Source organism: Sapajus apella, unplaced genomic scaffold, assembly GCF_009761245.1.
Source record: "Sapajus apella isolate SASKATOON/1434 unplaced genomic scaffold, GSC_monkey_1.0 scaffold65, whole genome shotgun sequence".
Taxonomy (NCBI): domain Eukaryota; kingdom Metazoa; phylum Chordata; class Mammalia; order Primates; family Cebidae; genus Sapajus; species Sapajus apella.
The window spans coordinates 11,681,300-11,699,937 of record NW_022437005.1 but is presented as its reverse complement, the minus strand read 5'-3'; the positions used below and the strand labels follow the sequence as shown (position 1 = coordinate 11,699,937).

General features: G+C 48.5%; 1 protein-coding gene across 1 annotated transcript in view; it reads right to left on the bottom strand.

Annotated features, from left to right (window-relative positions):
• Positions 1-16,704, bottom strand: part of PYGB (glycogen phosphorylase B) — a 52,958-nt gene extending 36,254 nt beyond the window's left edge. The window contains exons 1-2 of the mRNA XM_032248182.1: positions 16,343-16,704; positions 2,754-2,855 (exon numbers count right to left, since the gene is read on the bottom strand). Of these exons, the coding sequence (XP_032104073.1) occupies positions 2,754-2,855; positions 16,343-16,585 (345 nt within the window). The 5' untranslated portion in view covers positions 16,586-16,704. The remainder of the gene's footprint in view (positions 1-2,753; positions 2,856-16,342) is intronic.
• Positions 16,705-18,638: the final 1,934 nt, after the last annotated feature.

The window sequence follows — 18,638 nt, the reverse complement described above, 5'->3', positions numbered from 1 at the left end:
ACATCACACCACTGTACTCCAGCCTGGGCAACCGACGGAGACTCCACTTCAAAAAATAATTACTGCCAATATTTTAGGAATAATGGTGTAACTATTTTTAGGAGTCCTTATCTTTTTGAGATGCCTACTGAAATATTTACAAGTGATAATTATGCTGCTTCAGGTTAGCTTAAATAACCTGGATGTGGTGGGGTATGATGAACATAGCAGTGGCAGTGAGATGGAGCTGATGACTGGGGAAGCCAGAAGGTGGGTGTGTGGCACAGGTTCACTCTAACAGTCACTCAATCTCTGTGTATGTGTAAGATTTTTTATAATGAAGATTAATAATTAATGCATCCTTTTTTTTTTTTTTTGAGATGGAGTTTCGCTCTTGTTACCCAGGCTGGAGTGCAATGGCGCGATCTCGGCTCACCGCAACCTCCGCCTCCTGGGTTCAGGCAATTCTCCTGCCTCAGCCTCCTGAGTAGCTGGGATTACAGGCACGCACCACCATGCCCAGCTAATTTTTTGTATTTTTAGTAGAGACGGGGTTTCACCATGTTGACCAGGATGGTCTTGATCTCTTGACCTCGTGATCCACCCGCCTCGGCCTCCCAAAGTGCTGGGATTACAGGCTTGAGCCACCACGCCTGGCCTAATGCATCCTTAATAGCTCACTCAAGAGCTGGCTGCTGCTGCTTTTGAACCCCTAGTTTTTAGTATAAACGGCTCCTCTAGACGACTCGGCCCTGATGATGCATTTATGCCACATTTTCTTTTCTTTTTTTTTTTTTTTTTTGGAGGCAGAGTCTTGCTCTGTCGCCAGGCTGGAGTACAGTGGCACGATCTCGGCTCATTGCAACCTCCGCCTCCTGGGTTCAAGTGATTCTCCGGCATCAGCCTCCCAAGTAGCTGAGTCTACAGGCGTGCACCACCACGCCCAGCTAATATTTGTATTTTTAGTAGAGACAGGGTTTCACCACGTTGGCCAGGATGGTCTCGATCTCCTGACCTTGCAATCCGCCCACCTTGGCCTCCCAAAGTGTTGGGACTACAGGCGTGAGCCACCATGCCCAGCTGCCGTGTTTTCTTTTTGACATTCCACTAGAAACGGGAGCATCACTGTTTTCTTCCCACCCAAAGCAGCTGGTAGTGTATCTCACACCCAGACACGCCCAGCACAGGGACCTGGAGACACTGAAGGCCCAGTCATCATGAAAATTTCAAACACAAGATTAATTAAAAGCTAAACTGCAAGCAAAATATCACTTTTAAGAAAAAAGTGTTGACTGACAATTAAAAAAAAAAAAGAAAAAGAAAAAAGTGGCTGGGCGCAGTAGCTCATGCCTGTAATCCGAGAACTTTGGGAGGCTGAGGCGGGAGGATCACCTGAGGATGGGAGTTTGAGACCCGTCTGACCAACATGGAGAAACCTCGTATCTACTAAAAATTCAAAAAAATTAGCCATAGTGGCGCATGCCTGAAATCCCAGCTTCTCCAGAGGCTGAGGCAAAAGAATCGCTTGAACCTGGGAGGTGGAGGCTGCAGTGAGCCAAGATGGTGCCATTGTACTCCAGCCTGGGCAACAAGAGTGAAATTCCGTCTCAAAAAAAAAAAAAAAAAAGAAAAGAAAAAGAACAAAGCGTACCAAGTTTAAAAGGATACATACATGCCAGCAATTTCTAAATTTCTATAATTAACATTCTTTTTTTGTGAATAAAAATTATAAACATATTGCATATTTATGATGCAAACTATTCCCTAAAATTTTTACTACATGTAAGAACTGCATAAAGAGAAAATGTTTCAAAAAATAAAATGCATTCTATAATGGTAAAATCCAAAGATAAGACTAAGGTATTACATGTTCTGTACTTCTTACAGACATGCCCTAATGCTAATATTCAGTAAAAAGACATAAATGATGAATCACCTGCCAGGGTAACCTCTAGTGCATTAGGTAATTTCGAACATGGGGAGTGAAGTTTTTGTTGCATTTTGTTGTGCACAGACACAGCTCTCCATGAAGTCCTGCAGGGGAAGACAGAGCGCAGGCAAAGCTGAGCCACCTCCCAGCCATGCAAGATATTTGTTCCCAAGAAGCACCCCTGAAACCCAAGCCAGGCAAAGCAAAAGCGCTAGCAGGGCACTGAGGTGGAGGGGTCCCCCGCTGGGAAGACGCCCATCTAAGCGCATGTAAAAGGTCACACTCTAGAGACTGGGTGCTGAAGGGAGGAGGAGACAGACCAGGAAGCCAATGGCTGCTCTGCTCTAAAACCTCAAAGGAACTGTGAAAGGATTAAGTTCAAAGTGAACAAGTGTTAATGAAGAACTCCCAAGGAAAGCCGGTTTTTATTAAGGAAAAAGGAGCACTTTTACAACTAGATGGTAGGGTGAGCTCTGGAGGTCATCTCTGGTGGAGGGAGGGAAACCAGACATGGGTTAGTAGTTTGGTGAAGTAAAAATGGAATAATACCAATGGCTGGTGCAACGCTCTAAATCTGCCCCAGAGGTGGGGTGGGGTATGCGACAGCCTCTAGAACCGCCACGCCTTTGTATCACAATTCAACCCCGAGCTTGTGGTCCATTCAATTCTTACTTTCTCCCCTTGAAAATGAAGAGCAGCCCGACCAACCCATTCCTTCCAGGAGGGGACAGGCCATGAATCTCCCCATCTCTAGATAGCTGCCAGTCTTAACATCAGTGTTCATCGATTCAGACCTTGAAGCACCACAAGGGACCACCCAGAAGCCCGGCCACAGGCCCTGTACCTGGTAGATGGCTTCATCACAGGCATTCTGAAGGCCCAGGTTCACCATCGTGTTCTGCAGCGTGCGACCCATGTAGAATTCCAGGGAAAGATAATAGATGCGCTGAGGAAGCAAAAGAAAAGAATCTGATTTTTCATTCTATCCCACACTTTAGGAAGGTTACAGAGATGACAGGACCCGTGAAGCCCCGACTCGGGATTTCATTTACGTCAACCCCATGCACAAAAACTGGGCTTGCTCTGTCAGTCAGCCCGCTGACCGCAGCACCCAACAGCAGCCCACCTGGGAGACCCCTCCTCAACATGGCCTTCTCTTCCCCAACCCTCGAGTCCCTGGGTGAACACACACTAACTTTCCATGATGAGTGGCAGGGCACGTTGGTGGCTGGGGCCAAGGCACCCAGAACTGGACAGACCCAGGTCTGCACTTAGCTTGGCCTCTTACCAGCCATGTGCCCTTGGGCAAGTTACTTCACATCTCTAACAGGATGTAACGCAGGCCATGTTTTCAAGTGCTCAATGTAAAGCCCTGAGCACAACTTCTAGCATCCATGTGAAATGCGCAGTGAATGCCAGCACAGATGACTGAATGGGCACGTCCATGTCCCCCAGCAGAAGTCTCTTGGCCAGTGCCTGCTGGCTGGCTAGCTTGGGGTTGCCAAGTGAACCAGCTCTGTGCCAGCGAGGTGCTGTAGCAAGGATGGCCACCCACGCAGTGCCTCTTGGGCCCTGAGCGGGGCTCTGGGTGTCCCATATGCTCTACAGAGTACTTCTCACAGCATCCACAGGCCTGCAGCAGCCAGGGTTGAATGCTGAGATCAGCGGGCACAACTCCAAGGACAAACAGGATGTCTGCACAGCCAACATCTCCCCTGAAATATTTACTAATTGCTGTGATGGTTTTAACCAGGGGTCAAACTCTTTGTGATATTTTCACTCCAGGAGGAGGAGCTTACTTCTCGCCTGCCACCTTGAGGGTGGGCTTCATGTAGTGACGCCCTGCTGAGGACCATTAAAAGGAAACAGCAGCAACTTGACAGTGGAAGACAGCTGACCACACTGACCAGCACCCCAGTGTGCTGTGACACTTCCACTCTGTGTGTTCTTCCCAAAACCCATAACCCCAGTCTAATCATGAGAAAATGGCAGACAAACCCAAATTGAGGAATTTTCTATAAAATGCCTGACCAGTAGTCATCAAATTTGTAAGGTCATAAAAGAAGGAGTGATCAATAAATTGTTACAAATTGAAGCCACATTAAAGCTTTTGAAACTAATAAATGAATTCAGCAAGGTAGCAGAACACAAGACTATCACAAAATCAATTATCTTTATTGTCTTTAATTATTCATGATTGATTAATATAAATATCCAATGTTCATTAGCAATGAACAGTCCAAAAATAAAATTAAGAAAACAATTACTATGGCAGAGCACAGTGGCTCACACGCTTTGGGAGGCCAAGGCAGGAGGATTGTTTAAGGTCAGGACTTTGAGACCAAGCTGGGCAGCAAAATGAGACCCCTCTCCACAAAAAATTTAAAAATTAGCTAGGCATGGTGGCATATGCCTGTGGTCCCAGCTACAAGGGAGGCTGAGGGGGAGGACTGCTGGAGCCCAGGAGGTCAAGGCTGTGATGAGCCAGGTGCAGTGGTTCACACCTCTAATCCCAGCACTTTTTGAGTCTGGCAGTTCCTCAGAAAGTTAAACACAGAGTTACTATTTGGCCCAGCAATTCTACCCCCAGGTATGTACACACTCAAGAGAAATGAAAGCCTATGTCCCCTTCAACACTTGTAAATAATAGCCAAAAGGTGGAAACAACCCAAATGTCCATCAATTGACAGACACAAAAAAGGTGCTATATCCATGCAATGGAGTAGTATTTGGCCCTAAAAAAGGAATCAAGCGCTGAAACACACTACATCATGAAAGAACTTCAAAAACAACATGTTTGATGGAAGAGGCCAATCACAAGAGACCACACACTCTATGAATCCATTTATATGAAATGTCCAGAACAGGCGTATCTAAAGAAATCAGAAGAGGACTGGTAGTTGCCTAAGGGTAGGGATCACGGGTTTAGGCTTGGAGTTTCTGTTTGAGGTGATGAAAATGCTTTAAAATTGATTGTGGTGACAGAAGCACAACTCTGTGAATGTCCTGAAGCCAGTATATCCAACTGTATGCTTTAAAGGGGTGAACTGTATACTATCTGAATTTATCTCCCACACACCTCACGTCAGAAAGAGTAACAGATGAGGCCAGGCGTGGTGGCTCACGCCTGTAATTCCAGCATTTCGAGAGGCTGGGGCAGAAGGATCGCTTGAGTCAAGGAGTTCAAGGCCATGTCTACAAAAAAAAAAAAAAGGCCAGGCATGGTGGCTCATGCCTGTGATCCCAGCACTTTGGGAGGCTAAGGTAGGCAGATTACTTGAGGTCAGGAGATTGAGGCCAACATGGTGAAACCCTCTCTCTGTTAAAAATACAAAAATTATCCAGGCATGGTGGTGGACACCTGTAATCCCAGCTACTAAGGAGGCTGAGGTAGAAGAATCGCTTGAACCCAGGAAGTGGAGGTTGAAGTGAGCTGAGATTGTGCCACTGCATTCCAGCCTGAGCAACAGAGTGACACTCAGTATCAAAAATAAATAAATAAAGCAAGGCATGGTGGTGCACCCCTGCAGTCCCAGTTACTCAGGGGGCTGGGCCAGAAGAATTGCCTGAGCCTGGGAGGCAGACGTTACCGTAAGCTGCGATCACACCTCTGCACTCCTCCAGCCTGGGTGACATAGTGAGACCCTGTCTCAAAAACAAAACAAAACAAACCCAAAAAACTACAATAGGCAAAGAGCACAAAGCATTTATCCAGGGACAAATGAAATTCATAAACACAGACTTACCCAGTAAGTCAAGAAATAATGACTAGGTTACAAAGGATCCAACCAAGCGTGGGAGAGAAGTTAAATAAGTTCACCACATAACTGAAGGTACCATTGAATGCAAAACAGAGGCAAAGCTGAAAACAAAATCCTGGCCGAGGCAAAAGTGAACTAGAGGTGGGGTGAGGTGGGGTGGGGTGGGGTGGGCGGGTAGAGAGCATGAGAGGGACTGGGGAGAAAGATACTGGTGTGGAAGACTGAGAACACCTAATGTCTGCATCACCAGGCTCTCTGGAAAGAGGCTGAATAAAATGTTTAAAATGTTTTTGGCCGGCTGTGGTGGCCTCTAATCTCAACCTTTTGGGAGGCTGAGGTGGGAGGCTCGCTTGAGCCCAGGAGTGAAAGACCAGCCTGGTCAACATAGCAAGACATGTGATTACAAAAAATTATATACATATACATATACATATACATATACATATATATATATATTTTTTTGAGACAGAGCTTTGATCTTGTTGCCTGAGCTGGACTGCAATGGCACAATCTCAGCTCACCGCAACCTCCACCTCCTGGAGTCAAGTGATTCTCCTGCCTCAGCCTCCCAAGTAGCTAGGATTACAAGCATGAGCCACCACACAGGCAAAGATAATTTTGTATTTTTAGTAGAGATGGGGTTTCCCCACACTGGTCAGGTTGATCTCGAACTCCTGACCTCAGGTGATCCATCTGCCTTGGCCTCCCAAAGTGCTGGGATTATAGGCATGAGCCACCATGCCTTGTTTTTTGTTGTTGTTGTTGTTGTTGTTTTTTGAGACAGGGTCTCACTCTGTTGCCCAGGCTGGAGTGCAGTGGCATGATCTCAGCTCACGGCAACCTCTGCCTCCCAGATTCAAGTGATTCTCCTGCCTCAGCTTCCTGAGTAGCTGGGAACAAAGGTGCGTGGGCCACCACGCCAGTTATTTTTGTATTTTTAGTAGAGACAGGCTCTCAACATGTTAGCCAGGCTGGTCTCAATCTCCTGACCTCAAGTGATCAGCACATCTCAGCCTCCCAAAGTTCTGGGATTACAGGTGTGAGCCAGCAGGTTCAGCCAATAAAGTTTTTAATACATAATTTAAGAATACTTTATAAATATCTAAATCTACAAATAGAAAGAACACACACACACACACACACACACACACACACACACACCCCATAGCTCTATCTTTAATGGCCTGTTTCTACTTTTTAGATCATTTGAATATATGGCTTCTACATTACTGTCCAAATTCCAAAGGGCTTTCAGTCACAAGAAATGACAGCAGCATCACTGAATCCCACAGCTGCTGTGAGTACAACTACTGCTACTGTCCCTCACAGCCAGGCCTCTGGTGGACTTTTCATCTTGCTAACCTTTATTCACACTACATTTGAACCACGGGGTTTCCACAGCACCAGCCTCCCTGCCTGCAGAGGAGGCCACAGGCACGGTCCAGGCAGTGTGCAATCACACTGAGCCCGACCAGACCCTGGCTGTCTGAGAAAATACTGTGAGTCAAGGATTAACAAGAGGTTTTATAAAAAGCTGACAGGCCAGGAACATGATCAGTATGTTTTTATTCTGCCTTTAACTAAAAATGTGTATTTTTTAAAGAGATGATGGTCTCACTATGTTGCCCAGGCTGGCTGCAAACTCCTGGCCTCAAGTGATCCCCACATCTCAGCCTCCCAAGCAGCTGGCACTATAGGCACATGCCACCACACCTGGCTAAAATGTGTATTTTTAGGTTGTAGTTTGATCTTTCTGCAAAAGTTCCTAATTTCTACTTAGGAAATTTTCTACTGTGGGGAAAAAAGTTGACCGGTTATGTCCCAAGAGCTTGACCATCTCTGTTTGTAAGAGACAGGACTGATGCAGGAAGTGCTGGGCCTAGACTCGAAGCCTGTGTGTCTCCAACCGCCCTCCAGGCTGCATGCAGACATCCAGGGTTCTCCAACTTCCTGCGCAGGATGGCCCCCAAAGCACTGCACAGGGCCTGCCCAGCCACAGGTTCTGTCCTTGGGGACTGCAACTTGTTTCAATTTAAGAACTTTCATCATGTGCTGAGATGTGTTGCTTCTGCTTTTACTTGAAGATGGTTCAGAGTGAAAACCATGAAACTGAAAGAGGTTTGCTGGACGAGCTGGCCGAGGACATGCAGGCTTGAATGGTACAGGCTAGGGTCCCATCCCAGCTCCCTGCGCCGGCTAGCTGGGCGACCCGGGCAAGTCGCTCAGCCTCTGAGAAGACCACATTCACCTGTGGGCTCACACAAGGCTAGGACTGGACTCAGGCAAGGCTGGTTCCCCTCACCATACCAGATTTTTCAAGCAGAGATGAAAAGAGCCTAAGTTAGCAGGTGGCAGTTCTGGAAAAATACACGTAAAGGCATAGGCTTTGTTGACAGCAGCCTAGGGACATAGTTCTTCCATGACCCCAAATCCTGCTGCTGCAGGACAGCCTCTTTGTACTCGCTCCCCTCTGGCTCCTCCTGTGCAACCGTGAACAGGGCTTCCCTGCTCAGGGAGCAGCAGCTGAAGAACTAGACTCTGACTGGCTTCAGCCTGAAAATGCCAACAGAATCCCTTAATCTCCCTGCTCAGCAGCTCTGCTCTAAGAGGGCCCTGCTGCCTGGGACTGAACTAGGCCACTGATCTTTCTAGTATGGTCTCTTTCTTGCAATTGCAATATGACTATAACAAGTGTTAAGTTGCCTAAAGGCAGCCTTTTTTTTTTTTTGAAACAGAGTCTTGCTCTGTTGCCCAGGCTGGAATGCAATGGTGCAATCTTGGCTCACTGCAACCTCCGCGTCCTGGGTTCAAGCCCACCTCTCCGCTTTTTTTTTCAATAGAGTTTATTTATAACATGCAATGCCTACACAACCAGGCAAATGATAGAAAACCATAAAGCTCAAAGTTGGATGAAAATATGATCAGCACAAACAGTACACAACATACTAATCATCTACAGACATCTTGGGAGTTAACAGATGCTGAAGAGAGTGTGACACCAACAGGCAGAGCCTTACTTTGCTCTTTACAGATTCACAGAATTAGGCCTGGAGAGATCACCAATTTTTCCCCCTTTTCTGAAGGGATTGTTAAGTTCAGTCTTTGTTTAACATTAATGTCTGAACACTGGTGGAAAAATTGAGAACTTTCCCAACACTCAGGAAAACAAAAGAAAGAGTTGGGGCCGGGCTCACACCTGCAATCCCAGCACTTCGGAAGGCTGAGGCGGGTGGATTACTTGAGGTCAGGAACTCAAGACCAGCCTGGCCAACATGGTGAAACCCTATCTCTACTAAAAATGTAAAAATTAGCCAGGTATGGTGGTACACGTCTGTAATCCCAGCTATTCATGAGACTGAGGCAGGAGAATTGCTTGAATCTGGGAGGTGGAGGTTGCAATGAGCAGAGATTGCACCACTGCTTTCCAGCCTGGGCAACAAGAGTGAAACTCCATCGCAAGTAAAATAAAATAGAGTCGGGTGGCTGTTTTCACCAAGATGAAGAGCCTCATTCTGCAGGAAGATCTGGTCTGAAACTGGTCCTCCTGTCCCCGGGAAAGCACAGCAACTCTCCTCTTGTCTATTAGATTCTGTCAGTGCCAGCATGCCTCAGGCCAGCCACCCTCTACTGGTTCCTACATGGGCATGGAGTGGCTCACAGGGCAGAGTGCCCCTCCCTGCTGCCTGGGCACTGTGGACACAGCTGTCCCTGATATGACACAGGGACATGGGCCACTGAGCCAGCTGGAGGACAGTGGGCATCACGTTTCACCAACTAGGCTCTGGGGCAAAGAGGGGCTCCTGGCCCCTACAGATGCAAAGGGGCCACCTCCCTGGGCTGGGCCTGCCAGTTCCTGCGGGTGAGCTGAGCCAGCCCAGATATCACCCAGGGGAACCGAGGAGGCTCAGCAGGAGGAGAGATGCTGAGGGGCCTCCCCATCCACCAGACCTGGTCTTTGGCTTCCTTGACAGTGTCACAGTGTTCACTCCCTGCGACTGAGGGTGCTTCTGGGGAGTTGTTTACAGAGCACTCTGATAACCCATCTGCTGTTAAGGACATGAGGATTAGCTAGCACATCTCTCAGGCTCCCAGCCTGTGAAGTCACACGGTGCTTTCTTAACAAATTAAGTACCAGAAAAATGTGGCTTCCCGTGAGGAGTGGGCAGGCTTCTCAACATGGACTGTGGATTTTCTTCTCACTCCAGTACCTAGGCCTCGAACACAGGTCTGTTTGCTCAATTTTGAAAATGTAAAATGTAAAATAACTGTAGAACTTTAGAACGTATGGGTATCTTAGAGAGCACGTGGTTCTGCAGGAAACAAATTCCTTCTACACTCCACGACATGCATTGCCACAGTCTAGTCTCCTCTGTGTTCCATGCAATTAAGCTCCACAAAAAGTCTACGTACAACCAACCCAGAGCAAGACAGCGATAGGAGCCTTTTCTTATCACTGGACAGGGCCTAATCAACCTACACTAAGTGATCTGGACTGTGTCAAACTACATTTATAATTAGTGAGCTGCCGGTCATAATTTTTAAACGACGATACTTTAATCTTTCATTTTAACTGTTTGCAGACTAAGAAATGCCAGTCAGCTACACCTAAAATTACATGTCATTCCTACTCAAGATACTGTTGAAGGCACAGTTAACTTCTCTTATTGTCAAATGACCTTTCTGTGTTCATTTCTCTTCTCCCTTCTGCATAGGTGAGATGGGGAGAAAAAGCCAGCTCCTATCTGCTGCGGCTTATTATTTGCTGCACATCTTAGGATGCTGTGAATTTCCAAATGGTGTAAAGCTTTGATCTGTTTAATGAAAAAATAGGTATAATCTGAAAAGGCTTCTAAAGTGCTCTCAATTTTCTTATTTGTATTTTTTATAATTGTCTAGAATTTAACTGCTATACTAGGGGTAAGTAAGAGAATGTCCCTGCGTTTCCGGAGTACACCCTAGTGTTTTTGGCACTGGGGTTTTTGGGGGTGAAGGGTCAATGAGGCTATAACTTACTTTCAAATGGTTCAGAGAAAAATGAACTTACAGGGAGACAAAATGACCTAACAAGTGTGTTGCAATGTTTAACATCTGGGGAACCCGGATGAAGGGTACACAGGAATTACAAGAATTCTCTGTATTATTCTTGCAACTTTAAGAGTCTGAAATCACATAAAGTTTAAAAGGAAATATGGCTGCGACGTGGAGACAAGGTCAGTTATCTTGTGTTTTTATTTTTTGAGACGGAGTCACACAGTGTTGCCCAGGCTGCAGTGCAGTGGCACGATCTCAGGTCATGGCAATCTCCCGGTTTAGGCAATTCTCCCGTCTCAGCCTCCCAAGTACCTGGGACTACAGGTGTGTGCCACCATGCCCAGCTAATTTTTGTATTTTTAGTAGAGACAGGGTTTCACCATGTTGGCCAGCCTGGTCTCAAACCCCTGACCTCGTAATTCCCCTGGGCTCCCAAAGTGCTGGGATTACAGGCATAAGCCACCACGTCTGGCCTCAGTTACCTTATTTTACTTAATTTTTTTTTGAGACAGAGTCTTGCTCTGTTGCCCAGGCTGGAGTACAATGGCACAGTCTCAGCTCACTGCAACCTCCACCTCCCGGGTTCAAGCAATTCTCCTATCTCAGCCTTCCGAGTAGCTGGGACTACAGGCATCCACCACCACAACCAGCTAATTTTTGTATTTTTAGTAGAGACAGGGTTTCACCATATTGGTCAGGCTGGTCTCAAACTCCTGACCTCAGGTGATCCACCCACCTCGGCCTCCCAAAGTGCTGGGATTACAGGCATGAGCCATGGTGCCCAGTCGTATTTTATAAAGCCAACATGGCCCCTGTGGATTAGTCAGGGTTCTCCAGAGACACAGAACTAACAGCAAGGTATGTGTAGAGAGAGACAGATTTATTTTAAGAACTTGGCTCATGCGACTGTGGAAGTGCAAGGCCACAACCTGCAGGGTGGGGTGGGCCAGCAGGCTGGAGATCCAGGCAAGCTGCACCTCCGGTGCAAAGGTAGCTGGTGGCAGGGTGTGTTCTGCAAGGCCTTCCTCCATGGGAGGCTGTGAAACTGTGATGTAATGAGATACCTGCATACATATTGGTTCTTCCTGGCCAGTGCTGATAACACCCTTGTAAGTGAGAAGAGCAATAAAGATGAAAGAAGTCTCTTACGTTATTCATAAAAAGTCCCTTTCAACTAAGGCAGCCATATGTTAATGAGGTGACTTTTGGCAAGGCCCTAAGGGCAGAGGCTGGTTGCCAGGGGAACCAGCTCTGTAATTAGAGGGTTGGAAGTCTCAAGCCCACCCCTCCCACCACCCCCAACCTCCAGTGAAGGGAGAGGGGCTAAAGGCTAAGCTCATCACCAATGGCCAATGATTTAATCTATCATGCCAGGTAACTGAAGCCTCCATAAAATCCCCAACTGAAGGGGAAAGAGCTTCCTTCCAGTTTAGTGAACGCTGGAGGTGCTAGGATAGTGACACCTGCAGAAGGCATGGAAGCCCCCGTATCCTCCCTCAGATTTGCCCTCTGCGTATCTTCCACCTGGCTGTTCTTGGGTTGTATTCTTTATAATTAACTGGTAAATGCAAGTGAAGTGTTTCCCTGAGTTTCCTGAGCCATTCTGGCAAATCATCAAACCCAAGGAGGCTGTTGTCGGTCACAGATCAGAAGGGAGGCCTGATGTGCAGCTGACACCAGGGTGGAACAGCTTTGTGGGACTCAGCCTTCAGCCTGTGCTAACTCCAGGCAGACAGCATCAGAACGGAACTGAATTGTAGGACACTCAGTGTGGGAAACACCACACACCTCCATCCCCATAGAGGCACATCCACGTTACTATCTGGGCGCAACAGCCCAGCCAAGTCGACACATAAAACCAGACACCCCAGCCTGCAAGGGCAGAGACCACAGTCTGTCTTCTGTGGAAAATGAAGGCACACACACTGTAGGCTTCTCCATATGCTAACCAATGAGAGCTGGGGCCTACCTTCCAAGTGGTTGGCTGTCAGCAACACAACACAGCACCCATCATCAGCTACTGGCCAGAGAAAATAACTTTGAGCTATGTGCTGTCAGGGAAGCCTGCCCAGGAGATGCAAGGTCAACTTCAAACATACAAGTAGAAACACATCAGAAAAACTGGGAGTGTTAAGATTCCAGAGGCTGGTCCCACAACTGACGAATTAAAACAAAATCCCAGAAGTGGAGATCATAGGGCAGTCAGGGCTGCAAAAACACTTCTCTAGATCATCTTCCTTTTACCTCCTGGGTCCAGCCAAACCAAAAGATTAATCGTATTTCATGGTGTTTATCTTATTAGAAATACTTAGGACAGAAGTGTGGGCCCCAAGGTAGAGCTGCTTTTCCTTGATCTGTGTTGCGGTCATGCCAGGAGCTTATGGGAACAAATCTTGAAAACTGATTGTTACATCCACTGCAGGAGTGCTGCAGGTCAGTGGCCCAGCACATTGTGCACCTGTCTTTTGGGGACATCATAGCAGGGATCCTGCGACTCTCATAATTGGGCATGGGTTGCTTTCATTGCCAGGATCCTGGTCTGTGTTTTGTGTCCTGACCCTCACTGGTCCACCCCAACCTTCGCTTTGAGGCCTTCTAATTTGAACCTTTTGTGCTGCATCTTGTATTAAGAATCCTCAAATTCTCTCTGGAGATAGAATGTCAATTCAATATGAAATTGAAACGTTTTATAAGCAAACACAAAATTCTTATAATATTTCAGAATGGCAAGGGACCTCAGAAACAGATCACCAGCTTGATTCCCCTCATTTTAAAGATGAGAAAACTGAGGCCAAGAATGGTAAAGAAATCCACCCAGGCCCACAGTTACACAGACCGAACGGAAAGGCCAGGATGAATCACGCACACCTTTCTTCTCCATGCAGCGTCATCCAAGGCTCTGCAGCTTCAGGCTGGACTCTTCTCACCACCTTGCCACCACTTCAGAGAACCCATGAAATATCTTCATGACCAGCTGCAGCCTCTTGCCAAGCACAAAACTTGCTACGTTAGCCAGATGTTTTGACGTGATCATTTGCCAAGCATGGCAAAGCCTGACAAATCTTCCTCTGAACACTCCAACTTCTATTCTTTCTGCTATTTACCAAAAATAAAGTGCCACGAGTTATGAAACAATAGGTTCTGTATAATGCTACTTTATGTATTAAAAACAAGTTTCTGTCAATACAGAAAAAAGCAATGTAGAACACAAAATATTTACAGTATTTACAATGTGGGTAATAGAAGTGGGTTACAGGATTACAGTTAATTTTTTTCTTCTGGCTTATCTATATTTTCTAATTTTCCCTCTAGTAATAATTTTTCCTTCAGGACTTGCATAATTTTTAAAAAGACAAAAATAACAATAAAAGCATTCTATCTAGGAGCTCTGGAGTGCCACACTACCACAGTCTGCGGTGTGCTGGTGAATGTCTCAGAGGCCACTTCTGGCTGAGGGGGAGGCACAGCAGGTGTTTTCTTGGGAGCCCACCTCCCCTCATCGCTTCTGGCGGGACTGGTTTCTGGTTCATCACCAGCAAACATGTAACTTTACCAGAGAAAGGATGGCAAGCTTATTTTCCTCATGAAGTAGCCAAAGAAACACTTAAATCCCAATTTTCCACTTTTACATGTCCTTCCTATTCAGAATAGGCAGAGAGCTTATTTACAGACTGCGTGGTTTAAGAGAAAGGTTTCCACCCAGAGCCACCACAGTAGACAATGAAAACAGACCTCACAGAGATCAGAAAACCTGTTTTGTTGTAGGGACTGACTTGTTCATGAAGGTCATTTCCGTAATACCTGAGCCACTGCTGGTCTCTCCAAGATCTGATTATACATAAACACCCAGTGGGCACCCTAAAGTGTAGAGCCAAGTCCCGGTCCAGCTCCAGGGAAATGCCCTTGAATGCCAAGGCAAAGCTATGCCCTCGCCATTCGCCACTTGGACAATAAGAATGATGCTGTGGGCCGGGTGCAGTGGCTCACGCCTGTAATCCCAGCATTTTGGGAGGCCAAGGCGGGCAGAGTTCAAAACTAGCCTGGCCAACATGATGAAATCCTGTCTCTACAAAAAAATTAGCCGGGCATGATGGCGTGCACCTGTAATCCCAGCTACTCGGGAGGCTGAGGCAAGAGGAAGAGATTGCAGTTAGCCGAGATCGAGCCATTGCACTCCAGCCTGCGTGAGAGGATGAGACTCTGTTTCAAAAAAAAAAAAAAAAGATGCTGTGCATCAACAGCAGGGAATTCTGGGGGAGCTACTGCGTCTTGGCTGCTTTTCCTGGCAAAGTCATCCCAAGCCCTTGTTATAACCTGTTTTGGCCATTTGTTGCCACTTCTTTCTATGTTTTGCATACAAAATATGAAGAGCCCCAGTTGGTATTCTAACAAATCTGTCCTTTTTACCAGCCCTATTTCAGAAAAAAAAGAATGCCCCAGAATAACTTTGGAAAAGCAGCCAATCTCAGTCTTAGCAATAACTGTATTAAACATATCTTAATGCCCTACAAAAATATTCTAAAATACCATCCATAAAGCAAGTGCTCAGTGCCTAGGTGTACACTGCAAGTAAAATCTGCCGAGTGACTTCAGGTCTGCAAGCGCGTCCTTTCCTCACCAGTTCTCCCTCTACGTTAGTTTAGTAGAAAGACATAATCCTCTATGGTTAAGAGTTTAAAAACAAACAACAAAGAAACTGGCAACAGGGGGCTGTGCAAGACTACCATGTACCTATCAAACTGAAAACTACCAGGCCTAACCATTGACCTGCAAAGCTATCAGTGAAAAAGTTTACAAATGTTTACGAATGAAACAGGAAAGCTAAAAACCTGTACGTGCATTATACTTTTAAAAATGTGTATATAGATTTAGGAATAGCAAAAGAACAGGAAGAACACAGGCCCATAGTTAATATGGTTAAGAGTAACGGGGATAATCAGTGACTTTAAGTTTCACTACTGCAAACAAATTTTTGCAAGATATAAAAAGTAACAATTAGACAATCTCTGCGAACTTTAACCCGAGTAAATTTCTCTAACGAAGGTGTAGGAACTTGTAAGACAGAGCCTTCTTCGAGGGCTCCATCTCCATCTCTGAGCTTCGGACCCCTCCTGCGTGAAGCAGGCATTGTCAGTGATGTTCTTCTAAGCAGTGCACACACAAAAGTCTCACAATTCCTTGCAGATTACCAAGCTCACCCGCTTACAACCCACAAGGCTGCCTAGGCCTGGTTCCAGTCCCCATTTTCTTCCACAGGCTGCTGCAGGAAAACAAAGGGTTGCGGGGCTCAGGGGTGGGGAGCACCAGCTCGGCAGCCAGCGCGGAAGCGCACGGCCAGAAAGCGGCGGGGAACGTCTGCCAGGCTCCCGGGCTCAGCATCCTATGCGGGGGACTGCAGACCCCGCCAGGCGCGGGCTCCCAGAGGAGGGGACCTGTGGGCGCGGCCCTGGGCAGGGGACGCCCGGCCCCCGCCGGCCGCAGCTTCCAGGCGACTGCCCAGTCCGCTGTGCCTGGCCGCAGGCCTGGGAGGCACGCGGGCAGCGCCGGGCGGGCCGCCCCGCAGCGAGACCCCCGCGGGCGCCGCTTGGGGACAGGCGCCCGGTTGGCGGGCCCTGGCGCGCAGTGCCGGGTGGCGCCTCACCTTGGGGTCGCGCTCGTAGTAGTGCTGCTGCGTGCGGATCCAGCGGCCCACCAGGTGGTCGCGCACCGTGTGCGCCAGCGCGAAGAAGTAGTCGCGGGGCGTGGCCACGTTGCGGTCCTTGACCAGCGTGAAGTGCAGATGCCGGTTGAAGCTCTTCCGCACCTCGGCCACGTCGCCCAGCCCCGCCAGGCCGCGCACGCTGATCTGCTTTCGCTTCTCGCTGTCCGTCAGCGGCTTCGCCATCTCGCCGGCCGAGACGGAGGAAAGGAGATGGAGGAGGACGGTGGCTGGAGACGCGAGCACCGGGAATGCTGCAGCGGCTCTGGCGTCCGGCACTGCGGTTCTGAGGGCGGGACGGGCCGCGCCTGCGCGGTGCGCCGGGGCGGGGCCTCCTGGGGTGGGGCGGGGCCTCCTGGGGGCGGGGCGGGGCCTCCTGGGGGCGGGGCGGGCGTCCAGATTCCTCGAAGCTGAGAGCGCTGGTGTCTTCCGAGACCGCAGCTACACCTGCGCACGCCACCTGAGAGTGGGGTTTGCCTCCCCGTTGGGCAAACCCGACAGAAAGTGGGAGCGACCGGAGGGGGCCAGAGACCCGGGACCTCCGAACGTGCGGTCCTGGCCGCTCCTGCCAGCCCGGGGGCGGTGCAGGAGAGGGGCCCTGCCCTCCGGCCCTGGGGGGTCCCTGCGGCCGGTGCTGCCTGCACCGGGTCAGTGGCTGCCCCGCGGGAGCGCGCTGGGCCCAGGCTGTGGCCGAGGCCTGGTAAACGTTCGAAGAAACTGATTACAGCTTGGTGAAAGGCCTTCGCCAACACTGCTGGGCCCGGTCTTCTGCGTCTGGGGCAGGGCGGCTCTGAAAATACCAGCTGTCCGCCTGCCACTCCAGGCCGACGACAGACGTGGAGAAAACCAGCTGCCAGCGAGCTGAAGAGGCCCATTCCCGTTCCCGAGGGCGCGAGGCGGCCCCAGCCAAGTGCCACCATGACCCCTCCTCGGAGGGACCGCGGCCCCGTAGCCCTCCAAGAAACCCTGCTCCAGAAAACACCCTCTGGCAGTTGCTGTGCGCTTTGAGGTTACAGCAGGGAGAAGGAAACATGCCTGTCTGGCCGGGGAGCTCAGCCCCTGACCGCGACTAGCGTCCTCCATCCCAACCCAGGCTGGAGCTCCAGATAGGTAGGGGGCATCTGCACACAGCTTCCCACACTTGGTCCCCGAGGAGCACATCCCTGCTGGCCTCAGCCTGTGGGAACGCTGCTTCATGTAAAGTTCGCCTAAACTCCGCCTCCCCCCAATCCCAGAACAACTCTGCCTTTCCCTACTTTCTTGGGAGGCTCTCCTTCATTGCAGTGGGTCAGTAAACCCGATTTTGTGGGACACCAGGTTTGCTCCTGTTGGTCTTGGGCTGAAGGGGCTACAAAGGTTACTGAATTTCACGGAAGTGAAAATTGCCCGCAGGAGATGCCCTAAAAGTCTAGCTGCAGTAGTTTTCCTAGTGTGATGCTTCCAAAATTATCTTCTTACCTGGAGCCCCTTCCAGCTGTAGACTTCAGAGGTTGAGGTTAGTCAATCTGGAATGACCCCACAGCCCACCCAGCTCCAGCTCGGTGAATCACTACTTCACTATATCCTAGGGATTCTGGTGCCAACAAGATCGCACTTCGGGCACAGATGGCAGGGCTGTGGGGTTGAGCTTGACTGCAAGCTCTTTACACTGATGCAATCTCTCTAAGCGTGATCTGGCATTTCAGAAGTCATAAAAATGATAGTGCCCTATGACCACTTCTGCCACCCTGGGGAATAGATTTCAAGGAAAGCTTCAAAAACAAAAAGCACGTTGTGCAAAGATGTTTTCTGCTGTGGTGTAGTAAAGGTTCATCCCTCAGCTGTGGTGCACACCTGGCAAAGAATGGAGGAGCTGACACTTATTGACCATTACTTGCACTGTATACGTGTTAACTTCTGACCCTTGCAAATAGCCTTCTATTATTCCCCCACTTGACAATGGAAAAGGTGAGCCACAGAGAAGTCAACTCTTCCCTAACACCACACAGCTCATAAGGGAAACAGCTGAGCCCTGCTCCACTGCATAGCCTGGAACAATGTATCTGTTCTCAAAGTTAACATCATAAACCATTGGGCTGCTAAAAGGAATGACTTTTTTTTTTTTTTTTTTTTTTTTTTTTTTTTTTTTTTTTTTGAGACGGAGACTCCACTTTGTCGTCCAGGCTGGAGTGCAGTGGAGCTCACCACAACCTCCGTCTGCCAGGTTCAAGCGATTCTCTTGCCTCAGCCTTCCAAGTGC